Here is a 19430-nt window from a genome sequence, read left to right as displayed (position 1 = left end):
TTTGTTCTCCACTGTTTCCCAGGGCTCAGAAGAGTGCTGACATTTAGCAGGCACTCAACAAACACATATTTTTAATCAATGCTGAGAACGCAGACATGAATGGTCCAAACCTGGTGGAGAAAGAAGTATCAACAGACAACTGCAATTCGATGGGATCTCTCTCATCAGAAAAGGCTTCCTGGAGGAGATGGGCTTTGAAGGATGAATAAGAGTTTGCGCAGGCAAAGACTATAGGGAATGGTATTCCTGGGATAGGTCACAGAGGCAGGAAGGTGAGAGATCCTTCTGGAAATGATCCACAGGTGGGAATGATGGGAACCAAGGATGGTGGGGAGGCAGGAAATGACCAGGCTGAGGGGCAGACAGGGGCCAGGACCCCGAGGGCTGACAGTACGCTGCAGGTACTGTCAAAAGACAGGGCCCTTGGTGGAAAGGAGGGCCCCACCTGGGAAGGCAGTTAGCTGGGAATGGGGGCCTGGCTGGCTGAGCAGAGCTCCAGCCCCTTCAGAAAAGCTGATGCCATTTTCAAAAGGGCTTTTATTAAACTCTCCCCACACAGAGCGTCTTGCCACAACCACCACAGCCCTGGGTGTGCCCACCAGGGAAAGCCCCGACAGTGTTCCCCGGTGGCCGAGGCCGGGCTTGTCCATGCGGCCGTGGAGCTGGCCTCACTTGGCCATCCCAGTGTCCGTCCGGCTGCTTCTGGCGAGGCTCGGGAGCTGCAGGGGGACTGTGGGCTGTGGGTGCTGGCAGCTGAGGGCAGGCCCCGGTGCAGGGACGGGGGGCCTGTCTCCTCAATGCACATCCTGAGAGATGCTCCTGAGATGCTGGGTGGGTCCAAAACACCCCAGCTGCATCCTGGGGGCATGGGGTGGGGGCAGCTGGGGCCAGGCCACTCCTCCTGAGGACAGTCCCGGGAAACTCAGCCCTTCGGGGGAAAGACTGAGGACTGGGCTGGCATGGGGGGTGGGCAGAGGGCCGGCCTGAGGGGCTGCGTGTGAACCAGGCTTGGGCCGTGTGCTGCAGGGGCTGGAGAGTCCCCTCTCTTGCCGAGCCTCAGTTTCCCTTTCCGTCTATTGAAGAACTTGGCCTCTCAGGGTTATGGCCCTCCTCCAGGAAGCACACTGGGCCGCTGCTTCATGGTATTCTCACAACTACCCCGCCATGTTGGCCTCGCACGCTCAGCGCGTGGTAAGCATGTGTGGGGCGGCATCCAGGCCGGGAGCGCGCATGGGTGTGATTGGTTGGGGGGCTCCTGCATGCGAGTGGGTGCAGCCGAGTGTGTGTGCGCCGGGGTAGCGAGGGCGAGCCCAGGCTGCCCCGCCAGTCCCGGTGCCACCCCCCGGGGGGCGACAGCGGCCCCCTCACAGGAAGTTGGGCTCCCGCACCACGAGGCAGGGCGGGCCCCCGCCGCCGCCGTCCAGGGGCCGGTACACGAAGTGGAAGTCGCGCTTGGGCTCGCTCCGCAGCAGGTAGCCCTTGATGCGGTGCGGCAGCGCCTCGTCCGCCAGCTGGAAGCAGCGCCCGTCCACCAGCACGAAGAGCCGGTGGTCCTGCGGCTGCGCCACCTCGAACTTCTCGGCGCACTGCGCGCACAGCGCCTCGGCCAGGGTGTCCGCCCGCGACGCCAGCGTCCGCGACTGCTGCTCGGGCTCCAGGTACGACACGCAGATGAAGTCCTGCGGGGGGAGAGGGGGGCCTGCGGTCACCTGCGGGGCCGAGCGGGCGTCCCGTCTCACCCCCACCCTAACCCTGGGAGCTTGCACAGGGGTGAGGAGCAGGGTGGCCTTGGAGGAGTCCCAGGCTCCTCTCGGTGGAGGGAGGGACCGCAGGGGCGGTGGGGAGGCCGCACCTGCGGCTGACCCTGCTGTGCGACCTCAGGCCAGGTCCTCTCTCTCTCGGGGTGATTCAGCGGCTCTGTGTGGGCAGCGCGGAGTGAGCGCGCCCCCTGGTGGCCAGTCCGCGGGCTGGCCGTCACTTATTCACCTGTCACTCACTGCCTCTTCTCTGCTTCCCTGAGCCCCCCTGCAGCCCAGGCGCACTGCGGGGCGCGGGGGGCGGCATAAATAAAATCGGAGGTGCAGACCCAGCGCCAGCATCCCACGGTTCAGCTGGGGCCGCTAAGGCAGGCGGAACACTTCAGCCCTTAGGGCTGGAAGAGCCTGGGGGGTTACAAGGAGGAGAGAGGGAGCCAGGAGGGAACAGGAAAGGCTTCGTGCAAGGGAGAGGGGGGTGAGGCCTGAAAGACGGCGGGTGTAGGACAGGTGGAGAGGGCCACCGCATGAGCCAGGTAGGCAAGGAAGCATTTGCACCCACGCGACTGGCACACACACTTCCTCCATCAGCCTGGGTGGGAGGACCATTTGCTGGAAGGACGGGCTGTCCAGTCCCTGGCTTTGATTCTGCTCCCCCTCACTGTGTGCCCTTGACTTCTTTGAGCCTCCATTTCGTCAACTGTAAACCGGGATAACACTGGTGATTACACCATGGCTATGAGGAAGCATTAAAACTGGCTCAGAGCAGGAGGAGTCTTCCTTCACCAAGCACCCTGAGGGCAGGCAGAAAGTGCTGTGTGCCCGGCTGCCCCCTTGTGGGAGGACAGTAACAGCACAGCTGCCTCCCGATGATGATGATGATGATGATGATGATGATGATGATGGTGATGATGATGGTGATGATGATGGTGATGGTGGTGGTGGTGCTTGTGGTGCTGGTGGTGGTGATGGTGGTGATGGGATGATGGTGGTGGTGGTGCTGGTGGTGGTGATGGTGGTGATGGGATGGTGGTGGTGGTGGTGGTGGTGGTGGAATAGTGGTGATGGTGGTGATGGTGGTGGTGGTGGTGGTGACAGTGGTGGTGGAGGTGATGGTGGTGGTGATGGTGATGGTGGTGGTGATGATGGTGGTGGTGGTGGTGGTGATGGTGGTGGTGGTGGTGATGGTGGTGGTGGTGATGATGGTGGTGGTGGTGGTGATGATGGTGGTGGTGGTGGTGATGGTGGTGGTGGTGGTGGTGGTGATGGTGGTGGTGGTGGTGGTGGTGGTGATGGTGGTGGTGGTGGTGATGATGGTGGTGGTGGTGGTGGTGATGGTGGTGATGGTGGTGGTGGTGATGATGGTGGTGGTGGTGGTGATGATGGTGGTGGTGGTGGTGATGGTGGTGGTGGTGGTGGTGGTGATGGTGGTGGTGGTGGTGGTGGTGGTGATGGTGGTGGTGGTGGTGGTGGTGGTGGTGATGGTGGTGGTGGTGGTGGTGGTGATGGTGGTGGTGGTGGTGGTGGTGATGGTGGTGGTGGTGGTGGTGGTGATGGTGGTGGTGGTGGTGGTGGTGGTGAGTGGTGGTGGTGGTGGTGATGGTGGTGGTGATGGTGGTGATGGTGGTGGTGGTGGTGGTGGTGATGATGATGTCCACTTCAGGGTGGTGATAATGAGGGCGATAGAGTAGTGGGTGCATATGAGGCACCAGGCTCCGCGTCAAGAGCTTTATAAAGTCACACCTCTCTTCCAGGAGGGGGAAGCCCAGCCTACTCCCGTGGGTCCCAGTGGCTGCCAGTGCTCTCCTTGTCCCCCAGTAGGCCTCCAAGGGCCCTTTTCACCTACTGACAACTGTCAGGCTCTGGGCTTTCACTCCCAGGGAAGGGCTTTAGGGCATGTGGTGCAGAGGAGGCACAGGGAGGGGGTGGGGGGGGTGCCCTCCCCAGACCCCAGAAAGCGTGCTGAGGGGTTCCTTGTCCCCTCTCCCAGGCCTCTCTCCTAAGCTTCACCTCCCCAGTGGGCAGCGCTGATGCTCTGCCTGGCTCAGCAATGGGGACCCACGGTGGAAGCAGAGAGTGGGGAATGCCTGGGTCAGGCTTGGACCAAGAGTGCCCCTAGTCCCAGAGCTGGTGGAGGGACAGGTGTCCCGGGAGGGGGCGAGCGGTGGGATGCTGGAGCTGGTTTGTGTCGACTTACGCAGGCTCATACCAGCCTGAGGGAGCTAACTGAGTACATCTCTTCCAATTCCAAGTTCAGTGATGCCAAGTCAGTAGCCTGAAATTGACTACGGTGGGAGTATTTACACCACAGAAATTGACAGAAGCTAAAATCAGAGCTTTTGTTTTTTTTTTCTCCCCAGAGAGCCAGTTACTAAACATTATCAAGACACCATTGATTAGAGGAGGAGGGACATCAGCTTGGCAGCCTAGAACATGTACTGGGGAGGCAGAGCGCATCTAGTCCACAGTCCACCTGTCTCAATAGGAACACTGAGTTCCAAAGAGGGGCAAGGACTGCTCAGAGCCACACAGAAAGCTAGTACAAAGCTGGGTCCAGACCTTGAGCCTCTTGCATCCCAGGCCTGGGCTCTGCCTGTTACAGAGGCGCCGTCTTAAAAGCCAGGAGTGGGGTTCAGGTCTGGTGTGCTCTGGGTGCCAGGGGAATGAGTCTGCATAACTATTTACAGCTCTGGATTGCTGCCTGGCTCACTGTCCTAAACTCCCTTCATTCTGTATACACCCTAGTCCCACCCTGTCCCAGGCACTGGGCTTGGGGCCCCTGAGACATGTGGGCCATGGGCCCTGCCCTCTCAGGGCAACAGCTTCCACACATAGATGTTTCCAGCATGGTGTGATATATGCTGTAATGGGGGCAGTGGCAGGAGGAAGCACAGAGGAGGGCATCTAAGCCAGGCCATAGAGGATGGGGACAGGTAGGGGGGTCAGGGAAGAAACTGAGGATGAGCAGTGACAGTAGGTGAAGAAGGGGAGATGGACCGGCGTGGGCGGAGGCTGAGCATGAGGGAGAACTCAGCAGGTCTGGGGAATTGGGGGTAGCTTGATTTAACGCGGCCTGGCGGTGTGGGCATGATGGGAGTGCGGGAGGAGGCAGGAGCCTAGCCATCCATGGCTTGAATACTGTTTGTATAGAGAGAGGTGGGGAGGGATTGGAGGGGACAGGCTAGGGGCAGGGGGGCCTTGGACTGCTGCATTTGTCCCGAGACCAAGGGGCAAGGCTGTGGATCAGCTCGTGGGCTCCCCAAAAGCATGGACTGCCACGACCCAGGTCCACATCTCCAGCCCCAGCGGGGCGCTAGGACAAAGCAGGTGGTGAGGAAAGATGGACAGAGATCTCACTCCTCGTATTCCCGTCTTGTCTGGCCAACCAGAACGCCAGTGCCTGGTGACACTTTTCTAGGCTCCCTGGCTCAAAGTGGGCACAGGGCTGGGCACACACAGGCAGGCAGGAACAGGCAGGAGCTGCCGTCTCCGCCTCCCCAGGTAGAAGGGATGGTGTCTGGGGCGTGGTCCTGCCGGCCCCGTCCCACCCTCCGCCCCGGGCGTCACCTGCACCGAGGAGCGGGAGGCCCGGGCCTTGTTGAGCGTGCGCCGGCGCTCCCAGCGGTGGATGGAGTCCTGCACCTCCACGCTCAGCTGCCGGGTCACCGTGATCTTGTCGTAGTTCTTGATGTGTTCCAGGGCCCCGTAGGTGGTGGTCAGATAGTAGGAACCTGCGAGGACAAGGGTGTGGAGGCTGAGTTAGGACCGCCTCGGCCAATCTGCAAAGGGAGGGAGCAGGCCCCCGCTCGCCCCGCCCACCTCCCCAAGCTCCACCCACCGCGCTGCTCCGGGCACACCTGCCGCTGGTCACCTGCGGAGCTTCGGCCACGTGCTCACCCCGCGCAAGCGCACACAAGCTTCCGAGTCCAGCTCCGGGTTGTCAGGCCCGGCTCAAAGCTTGTCGTTGGCTCCCCTTTGGTACGGAACTCTCGCTTACTTTTAAAATGATGTTTTAAAATTTAAAGGATACACAAGAAACTGATCCTCGTGGATGTCTTTAGGGTGGGGGGTGGGGGGTGGGGGGGCTGGGAGACACGGTGGGCGGGAGACTTCTCAGGGTATGTGTATACATACATCCATGCAAGCATGCATAGCGAGGGGGCTTCCCTCCCCCTCACCAGGCCTCTCTCTCCAGCCCTTCTGGTACCAGGACAATGATTTTTGACATGAGGCCGATTCTCCTAGTGACCCAGCCAAACCCCATCTTCTCTTTCTTCCTAAATAACTTTTGAGGGGAAGTAACACTCAACTGAAAATGCTCACTTCCCAGACTCCCTTGCAACTTGGGTGTAGAGGGCAGGAGACCCTGTTTTGGCTACTTAGATGTGAGTGGAAGTCCATGGGTGGGGTTTCCAGGAAGACCTTTAGAAAGGGACAGACTCAGCTGATCCATCCCCTCAGGGGTTTGCCCATCCCCCTTCCTCCTGCCTGGAATGCAGAAGTGAGCCTGGAGGCACAGAAGCTGTTTTGTGATCAGAGGTGACAGGCACAAGGACAAAGGCCCACATCCTAAAGAGCAATGGAAAGAGCTGGGTCCAGGGCTTCCTGATGGCAGGGCTAAAAACTGCCATCATTATCCACTGCTTGGCCCAGGAGTTCTTGATGCAAGAGACTAACCAGCCCCTCGCTCTGATTTAAGCTGTTACTAGTTATATTGTGAGTTCTTTGAAGCCCAAAGCATCCCTAATGGTTACATTGGATGAAGCTGCCTCCATATTCTTACAAATTCCACAACCACTGTGGGAAAATTCATGCCCTGGCTGGGTGGCGGGGGTAAGATAAAGGGCTTTATGGCCTCAGCATCCTCCACTTTCAGAGCAGTGTAGGAAAGAGACATTTTTTTGAAACAGGTCTATCAAGGCCACCATGGAGCTCGGCTTGGTGTCCCTCATCAGAGAAGACCCAGTAAACCACTCGTGTGTCTCCTTTTCCAGCCGAGCTCAAGCCCGTGTGTGCCAGGGAGCCTCCTCTGCGCCTCCGGCCCTTGCTGCCAAGCATCCCTGTCCTCTAGCCGGCATCCTCGATGCTCCCATCCGACCCGTGACCAGGTCTCCCCGGCTGGTCATGGAGGGATGCGGACTGAGACCCTTCAGAACTGGAGTCAGAGAGCGGGGTCGAGGTCTCTGCCCGCCAGCAGCCGGCCCTGTGATCTCGGGGGAGTTACTGTCGTCTCTGTGCCTCGGTTTCCTCAACCGCAAATCCCATAACGTTGTGAAGAGTAATGTGCTTAGGAACCGGTGAGACACACGTGGTGGAGAGCTGACCTCAGGGAGGTGCTGTGGAGACTTCTCACCCTCTCGGGCGACGGGTAGGAACTCCGGGCCCTGCCGGCCTGCTCCTGCCTGCTCAAGCCTGGCTCTTGCTCAGCCGGAGCGGCACAATGAACCCACTTCCCTTCCACTTGGGGCCATGCAGTGCCTGCCAGGACCACTAGGGGGCAGGCGACCCCTCCCACTGTGCATTTGGGTGCAGGTCTCTGGGGAGAGGGTGTTGTCCATTGATGGGAAAAGCTCACGGCCCCTATTAAGATGTTAGCCTGGAACAGCCAGCTGTCAGCCCGCGTGGAGAGGGGACGTGGGCAAAGGAGCCCATGAGGGTGCTTCTGGGAAAGCTTTGGATTTTGACCTGGCTCCAGGCAGGTGCCCAGCAGCTGGTCTCCCGTCTGCCCTTTCATTGCCCAGAGGGGTGGGAGCCGCGGAGAGAGGCTAGAAGGGGGCTGAGGTCCCGTCAGCCCAGGGTTCAGGCCCCTGTGCCTCTTACAGGACATCCGTCATCTCTCACACCCCATAAGCCTGCTGCAGAGAAAGTGGGACCCGGTCACTGGTCCTGTGCCAAATGACAGCACATGGAACCAGCTGAAAGAACACGAAGGTCCCAAAGTGCCCGGGACCCGGAATCTGGCTTGCAGGCTTTTGTTGAATGCAGAAATGTTTGTTTGTACGACCTGTGAGACACGAGCAGCCAGGGCCCAGCTCCATTTCCTCCTGCCCCCCGCCACCTCTGCAGATCACTAGAGTGCTCGGACAGTTTGAAAGCCCCAAATCTAGTCCAACAACTCCACTTTCCCAAGCCAGAGAGGGTAAGTGACTTGCCCAAGGTCTCCAGCCAACCAGAGGCAGAACCAGCAGCAAAATGCAGCCTCCAACCCACTCTGTCCACTCCACACTGTGTCAGTTCTCCTCTTAGGATGGAGCAACTGACATTCTCGAGTGGGGCCCCCCGAGGGTCCACCCCATCCCAGACGTCTCTGGGCTGCAGGGAGCACCAAGACAGGGACAGCCAGCAGGGGCTAGCCTCCCCTCCTGCTTTGGCAGGCCCCTCTTTCTACCTGTGCCTCAGGGGCGACGGAGCACCCCTGGGCTACCACCCAGCTAGGATAGGAGGGCGAGGTCGGGGAAACTCAGGGGCAGTGCCCTGTCCCTCTGCCCTTGGTCCCAGACACTCCTAGATGGAGGTCTGCGGGCTGGCAGACTTGAGGGTGGAGACCCCCCAAGTCCTCTCACTACCGGGGGTTGACCCCCGTGAGGCTGGGCCGTCCTGAGTGGTGTGCCCTCCCCCCACCTGCTGGAGTGGGAACAGAGAGAGGGGCAGGGAGGCACCCCTGCCACCCACCCTGCCTCCCGGTGTGTGCAGCATGGCGTGCAGTTTGTCCTCTGGCCCTCGGAGCTGCCACGGGCAGGGTCTGCCGCTGCTGTGGGGGACAGGGCTGCTGGCAGGCCGGTGTGCGCCAGCATGGCGAGGCTGCACCCTGCCTGTGTCTTCACTTCCAGCAAACCCCATGGAGTCCTTAGAAATCTCCGTTTGGGGCCGGAGGTGGGGTGGGGGGCTTTGGCTACTTAAGTCTGAAAAAGGGCAGGTTGCAGCGGATTCGGGCAGCTTTGGGTCAGAAACTGACTTTCAAGACCTTCGTGTGTTTATTTGTACATCGGCTTGTCTCAAAAATCCTCAGCGGAGCCCAGAATAGACCAGCTCTCCTGCCTGAAGGACCTCACCTTTCCCACCCAAACCCTGTGGAGGCTTTGGGAACAGAAAGAAGGATCCCAGGAGGCCGTGGCAGGATTGGGGTGGAGGGTGCAGGTCCATAGGGAGGCGGTAGTTGGGCCAAGGGTGTCCCTTCTCTGTCCCTGCTGGGCTGCTGTTCCTGGCCTGGAGCACGGACTGGCCACAGGATCCAGGCTGAGGATGGAGGAGGCGTCCCGGTGGCCAGGGCGTGGCCGACCGCTGCGGAGAGTGGTCCGCGCTCCGAGCATCTGTGGAGCCCCACTGGCTCCCTCCCTGCTTCCACCCCTCAAAGGGCTTTCACAGACGACGGACGGATGTGGTCTCTAAGACCCCACAACCACCTGGGGGGGCGGGGCCAGTCCTTCAGCACGATTTGGAAATGGTTGCTCCCTAAGCAGATCAGCAGCACATGCCTGCCGTGGAAAATTGGGAAAACAGAAAAAAGCAGAGAAGGCACTCTGTGCTCAGGACCTCCCTTGGTCATCTGAGCTCTGTCCTGCCCCATTGCTCCATCCTGCTAGCCTACTTCATTTCTTCTCAACATCCACCAGATGTGATCAGATGGGAAATTATCTTGTTTGCTTGTTTGTTTAACCCGTTTAAGGTCTGATGTCCTCCTCCTTCCCCTGGAATGAGACTCCACGAGCAAAGGGACCTGCTGTCACCTGGCACAAAGCAGAAGCCCAGTGGATGTCTGTGGAATGAATGAGTGCATGGCCTCTGCCCAGGTACCTGTTGAGTCTTAGTGTGTTTCTTGTTGATTTATAAGAGTCATTTACATATTAAGGCTATCAATCCTTGGTGCGCTGATTTGTGGGGAGGCTTTCCCCTGGCTTACTGTTAGTATCTTATTCTATTTATGGTAATTTTTGACATGTAAAAGTTTTAACCTCTAGAGGTTACATGTATGGCAGCCACAGGACAACAGCTAATATTCTTGCTGAGAGCACTGGCTAGGCTGCAGTACTTCTCAGGGGCTAGTCCTAGGAGATGGGGTGCTCAGGGTTTAGGGCAGGAGGCCAGTTCTGCATACAGCCCCCTGACTGGAGCCTCTTGGCCTCCCACTCCCTTCTATTTTTACCTTTCAGTCTGGTGGGGCCTGTAGGGGACAGGTCAGTGTTGCTTGGAGGCCTGTGTCCACACTCTCAGCTGTGTGGTGTTTCCAAGGGGTGGAAATCAAGAAGGAAGGCCCCTGAAGGCCCGAAGTGGAGGCCCCAAAGTGTGGGGTACAGAATGAGGCAATCATTCCTTCTCATGGGATTTCCAGCCTTGCCTGTCTTGCTCTCCACTGCAGCCCAAGTGCCTGGCACAAGCCTGGTACACAGGAGGGGCTGGCTCAGTAGCTGCAGAATGGACAGATGATGGGTGAGTGGATGGATGGAGGGGTGGGTGGGTAGACAGATGGATGGGTATGTAGGAGGGTAGAAGAATGAATAGGTAGGTGGATGAATGAATGGGTGGATGGGTGGGTGAGTAGGTAGGTGGGTAGATGGATGGATAGACATCTGGGTGGATGGATAGATGGATGGATGGATGGTTGGATGGATGGATGGATGGATGGATGGACAGATGCACTTGGCAGCAGATAAGCATTGCTGAAGAAAGCCTGGCTTCTACTGAACTCCTATACCCTCTGGAAGACAGGTTGTTCCAACTGCTGGAAAATTTTAAATAAAGAGGAGAAAAAACAGCTCCAGAGGTCCCAGGGCACAAGTGACAGTTATATGTGACAGAAAACATCATGGTTTTACACACTCCCCTGAGCTTTCAAGAACTCCCAGAAGCAGCCACATCAAACTGTCACCCCAGGGACTGCTAGCTGCTAAACATGCAAACAGATGCAAAGAGGGTTGGCTATCTCAAGAACCACAATGCCCAGAGGGGACACTCGGGGCCTGAGAGTGCTCCATCCTTCGAGGCTGATGTCTCAGAGGACAGTCTGGGGCTCCCTCAGAGCTGATCTCTGGGCTGGCTGCACCTCAGGGATCCTTGGTGGAGGGGTGGCGGAGGCTAAGTGGGTGGGAGGAAGTGGTAGGAAGGAGGAAAGAGGAAGGGAAACTGAGGGAGGCGTGGAGTAAACCACACCCCTGTCGTCATCACTGGGGAGTGCAGGGCCCCTTGCCCACAGCATCAACCTCCTCCCACGGACAGAGGACCTGGCCCAGGGCTGAGGGTCCCTAGGGCCACCCTTGTCTAAGAACTGACCATCATTCCCTTCCGTCCTTGAGCTCATGGGAAGGAGCTCAGACTCCTTCTCATGGACACTGCCCGCCACTTCAGCCTGATCTTCTGTTACCAGCAACTGCTGTTCCCTCTGCGAAGAATGCCTTTCCCCCTTGTTTATCTGACTGGCTCCTATTTGTCCTTCAATGCTCAGCTCAGGCATCACCTCCTCCAGGAAGCCTCCCCTGACTGCACAGGGTGCTCCCATACCCTCTGTATTTCCTGCCATTCCAGCGTTTGTCAAGCAGCGTTGACATGGTCTCTTTAGTGGCCCAGCCCCCTCGCTAGTCTGTGAGCTCCCCCAGGACAGAGCCTGTGTCCCCAGGGCTCAGTGGAGTCTGGCATCCAGGAGGGGCTTATTCAGCTGCCCAAAGTGCCCCTGGCGTGGCTGAGTGGGGAATGTGCGATGGGTCCGGGTGGTCCGGAGATGGGCCTGGGGCGGTGACTCACCCTCCCCCAGCTGCAGGGCCGGGTCCATGAGCTCCATCATGTACTCCACGTCGAGGAGCATCTCTGTGAGGTTGCTGCGCGCCAGCACATACATGAGCACGGGCAGGAAGTCGTCTGCCCCGTAGGGCTTCCCTGGGAGGAGGAACAAGGCAGAAGGTGGTGAGTGCGGGGCTCTCCTTGGGAGCAGCCCCCTGCCCAGGGGAAGGGGCCAGTGGTTTGCTGGACAGGGGCTGGTCACCCCTGAAAGAGGATCCTTCCTGTTTTCTCATGACTCCTGGGACGGGGCCTTCTCAGGGAGGCCTGAGACGCAATTGGGGTTCAGGAGGAAGGAACTGAGAAAGGTGCCCTCCGCTGGGGTGGGCGAGACGCAGCACCTTCCCCTTTCCCAGCTCTCCCCCTTGGTGCCCCTGGCTGCTGGCCTGACAGTCAGGTTCACATCACACTTATTCTTGGACCCGCCCAGAAGCAGCTGTCCGTCTGGCGCTGATGGCTTCTGGGGAGGGTCCCTGACTCTTCTACTCACGCATCTCCCTCTCCACCAGCAAAACAGAAGCCCTCCCTCCATTAGAGGCTACGGGGTCTGAAGTTCCGACATGCAACCTTCCTTCTTTGGGGTTAAGCCGTGCCTTTTCCCTAGGCTTTCTTTGAAAACGTAAATACCTCTGCAAGTGCTCATGATACTACTGTTGTGGGAGAGGGTCAAGGGCTCAGAGCCTCTGACAGTCGCCGATGCCTTGCAGAGGAGAGGAGGATGGAAGGTGGCTTCAGAGATGCCTCCCAGCTTTGGCTCTGGGCTGGCTCTGAAGACAGACCATTTGGCAACAGAAAAATCAAAGGTGGAACCTGGAGGGCAAGAATTCCGCCAGGGGCAGAAGCCGCCTGGAGTCCCTCGGGTGGCATCTTGGCGTGTCTCTGCGAGTACACAGGGGGAAGTGAAAGCTCGACTGGGCAGCTTTGCACGGTGGTGAATGGCCATACTGGGTCCCCAACCCACCTTCTCGCCTCCCCTGACCACAGGAAGGCAGAGCTCAGACAGAGGTCTCCAGACCGAGCTGGAGGTCACCAGGCCTGGGTGTGGTCCCAGGAGGAAGCTGCCCTTTGTGTCTTGGGTGCAATTAACAATGAGCCCAAATATATGCCTGACAATTTACGGTTCTTTCAAAAAGTGTATTTCTCTTGACATGTTTTATAAAGGATTTAGCTGGCCATCAGGAAATACACATAATAAAACAGTAACATCTAAATAAAAATGTAAACATCAGGACAGATACAAATTACGGGATGAATTTACACCCTAGGAAAAATAAAAACACAAATAAACAAGAACCCACACAGCCGCTCCTTTAGCGCCTCAAATTTGGCTTTGAGTTTCCTGGTGGCCAAAGCGAAGAGGAAAACATTCTTCTCATTGCTCATGAGAAGAAAACATACCTGTTTCTTGGGGGAACCAAATTATTCTTCTAACCCTAGGGCTAAATAAAATTTTCACATCTGGCTTCTCTTGGGGGATTGACTGGCAAGTTCCTACAGCACCCTTGGGGGTAAGTTTCATTTGGTGATTTTCATCTCACTGCCTGAAGATGCAGCTCAGGGCAAGCACTTCCAGGGGAGGAAAGCGAATTCCATAGTTTGTCCGTTCACATCTGTTCCTTGTAACAATTATATAAAGTAGGTGTTGTTTTGCCCACCTTACTGAAGAAGAGACTAAGGTTCAGAGAGCTTAAGTGACTCCCTTGGCCACACATTCTGAAGTTATGAGAGGTACCATCATGAAGAGCTGGGCTTCTGGCCTCAGGCCTGGGTGCAAACTTCGGCTCTCCCCTTCACTGGCCGTGGACCCTGGGACGTTCCTTCCCTCCTCTAACCTCGGCAGAGAGGTTGGCGAATGAGGGTCCAGGGAAGTTAGGCGGTTAAACAAAATGATGGGGGTGGTCAGCACCACGTTGAGCCATATTGGGGCCTGAGGCAAAAGGAAAAATGTGTGCTCCTCTACATACGTATTGAAATATCCCCTCATATTTTTTTTTTTGAGGAAGATTAGCCCTGAGCTAACATCTGCCGCCAATCCTCCTCTTTTTGCTGAGGAAGACTGGCCCTGAGCTAACATCCATGCCCATCTTCCTCTACTTTATATGTGGGACGCCTGGCACAGCATGGCTTGCCAAGCAGTGCCATGTCTGCACCTGGAATCCAAATTGGCGAAACCCTGGCCACCGAAGCAGAATGTGTGCACTTAACTGCTGCGCCACCAGGCCAGCCCCTCCTCTCATATTTTGAACCAAGTGGCAAAGTTAACCAGCACTCCACAATAAAAACCATGACTGCATGTAAACCCTGCGTTGCCAGTCTGCATGCCACCGTCAGCCCCCACAGACTCATGCGGGTCCAGGAACCACCAGCCAACAGCTGGAAATGACTGTTCCCATTGTACAATAAAGCAGGGTCATAAAACAGACGGCAGCCTGGACTTACTTAAAATGTTAATATTTTGCTCATCATAGGTTTTCTTTGCACTGTTTTATTTTTCAAAATACTGCATTAAAATATTACTCATCTCACCATTTGACCCAGCAATTCCACCCTCATACCCAAGAGAAATGAAAATACGTTCACATACAGGCTTGTGCACAAACGTGCACAGCAGCGTTATCCATAACAGCCAAAAGGTGGAAACGGCACAGATGTCCATCAGCAGGTGAACGGAGAGATGAAATGTGGTCTCTCCACACAGCGGAACACAATTTGGTGATAAAGAGGAACAAATGCTGATAAGTGCTGTGAGATCGATGAACCTTGAAACCACTAAGCTCGGTGAAAGAGGCCAGTCCCAAGACCCCATGTTGTACCCAGCGTAGGATTCCATTTACGTGAAACGTCCAGAATAAGCAAATCCGCAGAGACAGAAAGTAGACTAGTGGGTGCCAGGCACTTGGGGGAGGAGGGAACTGGGAGTGACTATTCATAGGTACAGAGTTTCTTTTTTGTGTGTGTGAGGAAGATTGTCGCCGAGCTGACGTCTGTGCCAGTCTACCTCCATTTTATGTGGGACGCCACCACAGCGTGGCTTGATGAGTGATGCTAGCTCCGCACCTGGGATCCGAACTGGCAAACCCCGGGCTGCCGAAGTGGAGTGTACGAACTTAACCACTATGCCACCAGGCCGGCCCCTAAAATTTATCTTGATTACTGAGTTTTTGGCACCCCCTTACATTTTGCATCTGAGACAAGAACCTCACGCCCTCACCCAAGTCTGGCCCTGCAGACGGTGCTCAGGACAGCGGCTGGCACATAGCAAGTACTTGGTAAATGGCAGCTGTGATGAGCGGGCACTGGTGTGGGCCGTGCACAGAGGAAGACAAAGAAGTGAGTCAGAGCTGGCCCCTGCCCTCAGGATCCCCCCAGCCCAAGGCCAACGGCCATGCCAGGGACTGTGATCCCAGGGTCATGACCACCCTCCAAGGAGGGCCTCGTGTTCTTCGGCTGTTTGGCCTCCTTCTCACCCAGAATGAGTGCCCAAGACTACCGGCTGGTGCTCCTCCTCCCCCGTGATCCACTCTCTCTATTTTCATAGGAACGGAACTGACTTTCAGCTGGGATGTGGCCACCCGAAAGAAGGACTGCATTTCCCAGCTTCCCTTGCAGCTAGGTGCCGCCATATATCTAATTTTGGCCAATGGGATTTGAGGAGAAGTGATGCATTCAGCTTAAAGGGGAGGAGCGTGTGGCTGGAGAAAACCCTGGGGATGTGGAGCCACAAGAGGGAAGAAGCCTGGGCCTCTGAGGACCTCGCGGACACCAGCCTGCACTGGATCACGAGAGTGAAACAAATTCAGTTGTGTTGAAATCTTTCGAGGGGGAGGGGATTGTTAGCCACAGTCTAAGCTATATCCCAGCTCCTACAGAATGTGAGCTACAAATCCCAGGGAAAGCGCTCTCAGTTAGGGGTCAGAACAGCCAGGCACACATGTTCATTCATTCATTCATTCATTCATTCATGCCCTCACTGAGACCCCCTTACTACTGCCCTCTCCCTTAGGTCTGACTTTTCTGGGTTCCAGTGGGGCCCAGGAAGATGCAAGTAAAAGAAAGGGTGCAGAACAGCTTGGAAAAAAGGTGGGAGCTCAATGTTGACTTTAGCAGCCCCCCACCAGAGGCATTCTGTTCCCACTGCACATGCATGCACAGGCCGGTGCCCTCACAGGGGGCTGGGCCACACCCCGAGAGGCGCACACGTGCACTGCCCCAGCAGGCTCAGGGTGGACACGCGTGCCTCCACGTTTCCACTCATCCTCGTTTGGTTTTCTAGAGAACAGCGTGCCCTGTGGCCTGCCTTCCTGGCCGCACTCAGTTTCTACGTCTGCAAAATGGGTGCACTCAGTTTCTACGTCTGCAAAACCAGGCCTTTCAGGGTTTCGAGAAAATAAAATGAGAAGAATATGAAAGTGATTTGGAACCCATAAAGTGCTATGGAAAGAAATGTGAGCTATTACCGACATCTATGTTTTGCTTCCTCACGTGGCCTCAGTTTTTCCACCTGTAAAATGAATAGGGTGAAGGGCTTGGTAACACCCCACTGAACAGCAGAGTCAGACCCACAGCGAGTCCCAGCACGTTACTTACCAGCTGTGTGACCGTGGGCGAATTGCTTTACCTCTCTGAGCCTGCATTTCTAGTCATGTGCGAACTCACACAGATAACACAGGTGTCCTGTGAGATTCTGGTGAGAATTCTGTGAGATGATTGACATGGAGTGCTCTTGTCCCCCTCCCACGGAAACGCCCACCCAAGAGAACTTCCCTTCTTGGTCCAGCTCTGTGTTCCGAGGCTCTGATTCTCTGTTTCACGGTTCTTGTGCCCTCCCTGCGAAGAATTAGTCCGTTTTGGAGAAAGCCTTCCCATAAGCTTTGATGAGCCTGAGACGCAACTGAAGAATCCCCAGGGAAAGCTGATTCTGTGCTTGGAGTCGCTTCTCGTCCTGATAATTTCATTATTAGAATCCTGGCACGGAGGAGAGTCTCTTCCCGATTTACGAGTTAGGGAACGAGGCGTGTCTGGCAGCAGGGATGTGAAACACAGTCCCGGGCCTTCTGGAATTCACCTGTAACTCCCGCACTGGTTCAGAGCTGATGGAATTTTTACTCTGCCTCTAAGAACATCCTTTTTTCTTGGTATTGTATTAATAACTCACCAAGGATACAATCAGGCAAGTTAATCCGCTTTCGAGTGGCGGTTCTCAGCCAGGGTGGTTTTGCCCTTCAGGGCCATTTGGCAATGTCTGGAGTCCCTTTTTGGTTGTCACACGAGGGTGGAGTTGCTACTGGCATCCAGGCCAGGGATGCTGCTCAACATCCTTTGATGCACAGGGCGGCCCTCCGTAACAAAGAATTATTCAGCCCCAGTATCTGTAGGGCCAAGGTGAGAGACCCTGCTTGAGGGCTCACTGTCTCAGCCAGAGGGTCGGTCCAGCTCGGGCCCCAGCTTCGAGGACTTAGAGACGGGGAAGGAAGCACCCCGACTGTGGCTCTGTGCCCCGTGGGGAGGGACACTCCTTCAGCTTTTCTTCTCCCCATGCCTTCTCGAGAATCTTGGCCGACCCCTCAGGAGGGGCTCTGGGGCCCATCTCCTTGGTTCCCACCACCCCATGTTCAACCACTCACCGCAGGGGACTCCTGCATCCCCACGTCTGTCCCTCCACCTTCCCGTGAGCACATCCTCTCCATCTCCCCAGGACATGGGGCAGGGCAGAGCAAAGGCACGCAGGAAGTGGCGCTGGGTGACCGAATGAATGAGTGACGACGCTGAGCTCCCAGCAAGACCTGAGCCCCTGCCCTGGGACCCACTCAGAGGGACTTCTCTGGTGACCCCAGGAGTCCTTCCCCATCAGACATCAAGCCCAAGTGTGTTTCCTCTTTTCCTGGAAACCAGCTCTTGTCGGGACTGCCCCCTCTCTGCAGAAGCCCACTTTCCCCCAGTCCCGAGATGCCAGGCCTGGGAGTCCCGCTCTTCCTCAGGGCTCTGTGTCCCCCGTGGCCAGTCAGGCAGAGCCCCAGGGGAGTCCTCCCCCTGACAGCTTCTTTGCTGCCCCAGCCCTGCTCCCCTAAGCCCACCCTCCCGGCAGGGTCTCTGTCCTCTGATCCCCCGCATCCACTGACTCATCTTCTGTGAGTACAGCTCTGACCATGCTGTCTCTTCTCAAGAACCATCTGTGGCTCCCCACTGACTAGAGAACTTAAGTCCAGCTCTCTTACCCTGACATTCAAGGCCTTCCACAGTGGGGCCCAGAGACACCTGTCCACCATGATTGACCCCACTCTCCTCCAGCCACACTGTCTAGTCGATGGCCTCAGAGTAGGTCACCTGCATTCCTGCCCTAGGTTTCTGCCACACTCCCCTCTCTGGCAAGCCCTCCTCTGGCCTTCCACAGGCCTGATCCATCTCCCACGCAGCACCAACATTTATGCGACTCTTTAAAAATGTAAAGCGTATTTATAAACACTGCATCAATGAATTCCTAAAGCAACTCTGCGAGCTATGGCAGGTTCACTGCGCCCACTTTACAGGTGAGGAAAGTGAGTCCCAGAGGGGTCATGCTGCCTGCCTAAGGTCACGTGGCTAGGGGGCGGTGAACCAGGACTTGAATCCAGCTTTTTCTCACCCACAATCCCGTGTTCCTGCTACTTCAACACTCTTCCTTCAAGTTCCGCCTCCTCCGTGAAGCCCACCTGGACGGTCCAGCTACTGGTGTTTACACTCTACTTTCCAACTTGGACCAACAGTCTGCCTCCAGCACTCACGCACGTCATTCCACCGTGCCGAATCGTGCACTGACTCGACAGGCATTTTCACTCCTCTGTGCCTTTGCACACACAGTTCCTTCTGCCCGGGGCGCCCCCCCTACTTTTCCTTTACTGCCTTCTCCTTGTCCTCTCTCACAGCCTCGAGCACAGCTGGATGGTTCCTGCTCCAGCTCCTATAGGCCTGGACTATTTCAGAGCCTTTCCCTTTGCTCAGACTTGAGCTCCCTGAGAGCAGAGATGGAGGCTGTGTGAGCTTGGGGAAGACACTTAACCTCTCTGAGCCTGTGCCCCTGTCACTGCCTTTCGAGTCCCCAGCACAGAGCTTGGGATGTAGGACACTGACAGTGGACTGAACTGAGCCCACATGCGTTCCCACTAGGGCCACTCTGTCCTGCCCAGGGCGGGGGCCCTTGTCACAGATGCTAGGACTCGCTATGGGCCTTAGACAGTGGTGTGCTGGGAATGCTTAACAACTCTCTCTCCGAAGGAAAACAAAGCTCTGATTTGCGGTGTTGGCCAATTTCCATGGCATAAACATATCCACAGGGGCCGACTTTAAGCCACCAACATGAACATGGAGTGGGGAAGAGACGCACACGATGAGCTCCCATGAGAAGTACGAGCTGATTTGGCACACCAGTGGCCTTGGATTCATCAAGTCCAACCTCACTGTGAGGAAACGGAGGCTCAGAGACGGGAGAAATTTGCTCCAAGCCCCACAGCTGGCCAGTAGTGGAGCTAGGACAAGCACCCGGGACTCTCCTCCCTGACGTGGGCGAGAAATGCGCACACGGGCTCTCTGACCGGACAGCTACTTGTGGACAAACACAAGCTCCGAGCACTGTTTAAGGCACCAGCTCCCAGAGGACACCCTGGGACAGTTGGGGCTGCGTTCTCCTTTCTGTGGAGCCCTGAGACCATGGCTCAGGGCTCAGCCTGGCACACAGTGGGGCCTCAGGCAGCGCCACTGGGAAGCTGGGGCACAGATGCAAAATAATTCCCCTGTGATCGGAACATCTGTCTTGCATAGATCAGAGAAGATCACGTCCATCAGGCTGAGCCTCTGAAGCCCCGCTGGGCTGCAGCCTGCATTTCCTGGTGATTTCTGCTTTCTTTTTTGCCAAAGTCCCATCTGTTTTCCATC

The 19430-nt window shown here is 56.6% G+C and overlaps 1 protein-coding gene across 2 annotated transcripts in view; it reads right to left on the bottom strand.

Moving 5' to 3' along the window:
* Positions 1 to 522: 522 nt before the first annotated feature.
* The window catches only part of RIN3 (Ras and Rab interactor 3), a 123505-nt gene continuing 104597 nt past the window's right edge, over positions 523 to 19430 (bottom strand). For both annotated transcript variants that reach the window (XM_070593099.1, XM_070593100.1), the window contains exons 8-10: positions 11490 to 11621; positions 5322 to 5485; positions 523 to 1679 (exon numbers count right to left, since the gene is read on the bottom strand). In XM_070593099.1, coding sequence (XP_070449200.1) covers positions 1365 to 1679; positions 5322 to 5485; positions 11490 to 11621 — 611 coding nt within the window. In that variant the 3' untranslated portion in view covers positions 523 to 1364. The remainder of the gene's footprint in view (positions 1680 to 5321; positions 5486 to 11489; positions 11622 to 19430) is intronic.

The sequence above is a fragment of the Equus przewalskii genome, chromosome 25 (assembly GCF_037783145.1).
Source record: "Equus przewalskii isolate Varuska chromosome 25, EquPr2, whole genome shotgun sequence".
NCBI lineage: Eukaryota > Metazoa > Chordata > Mammalia > Perissodactyla > Equidae > Equus > Equus przewalskii.
Note: the sequence above shows the minus strand (reverse complement) of the source record. Positions and strands in the feature narration are given on the sequence as shown.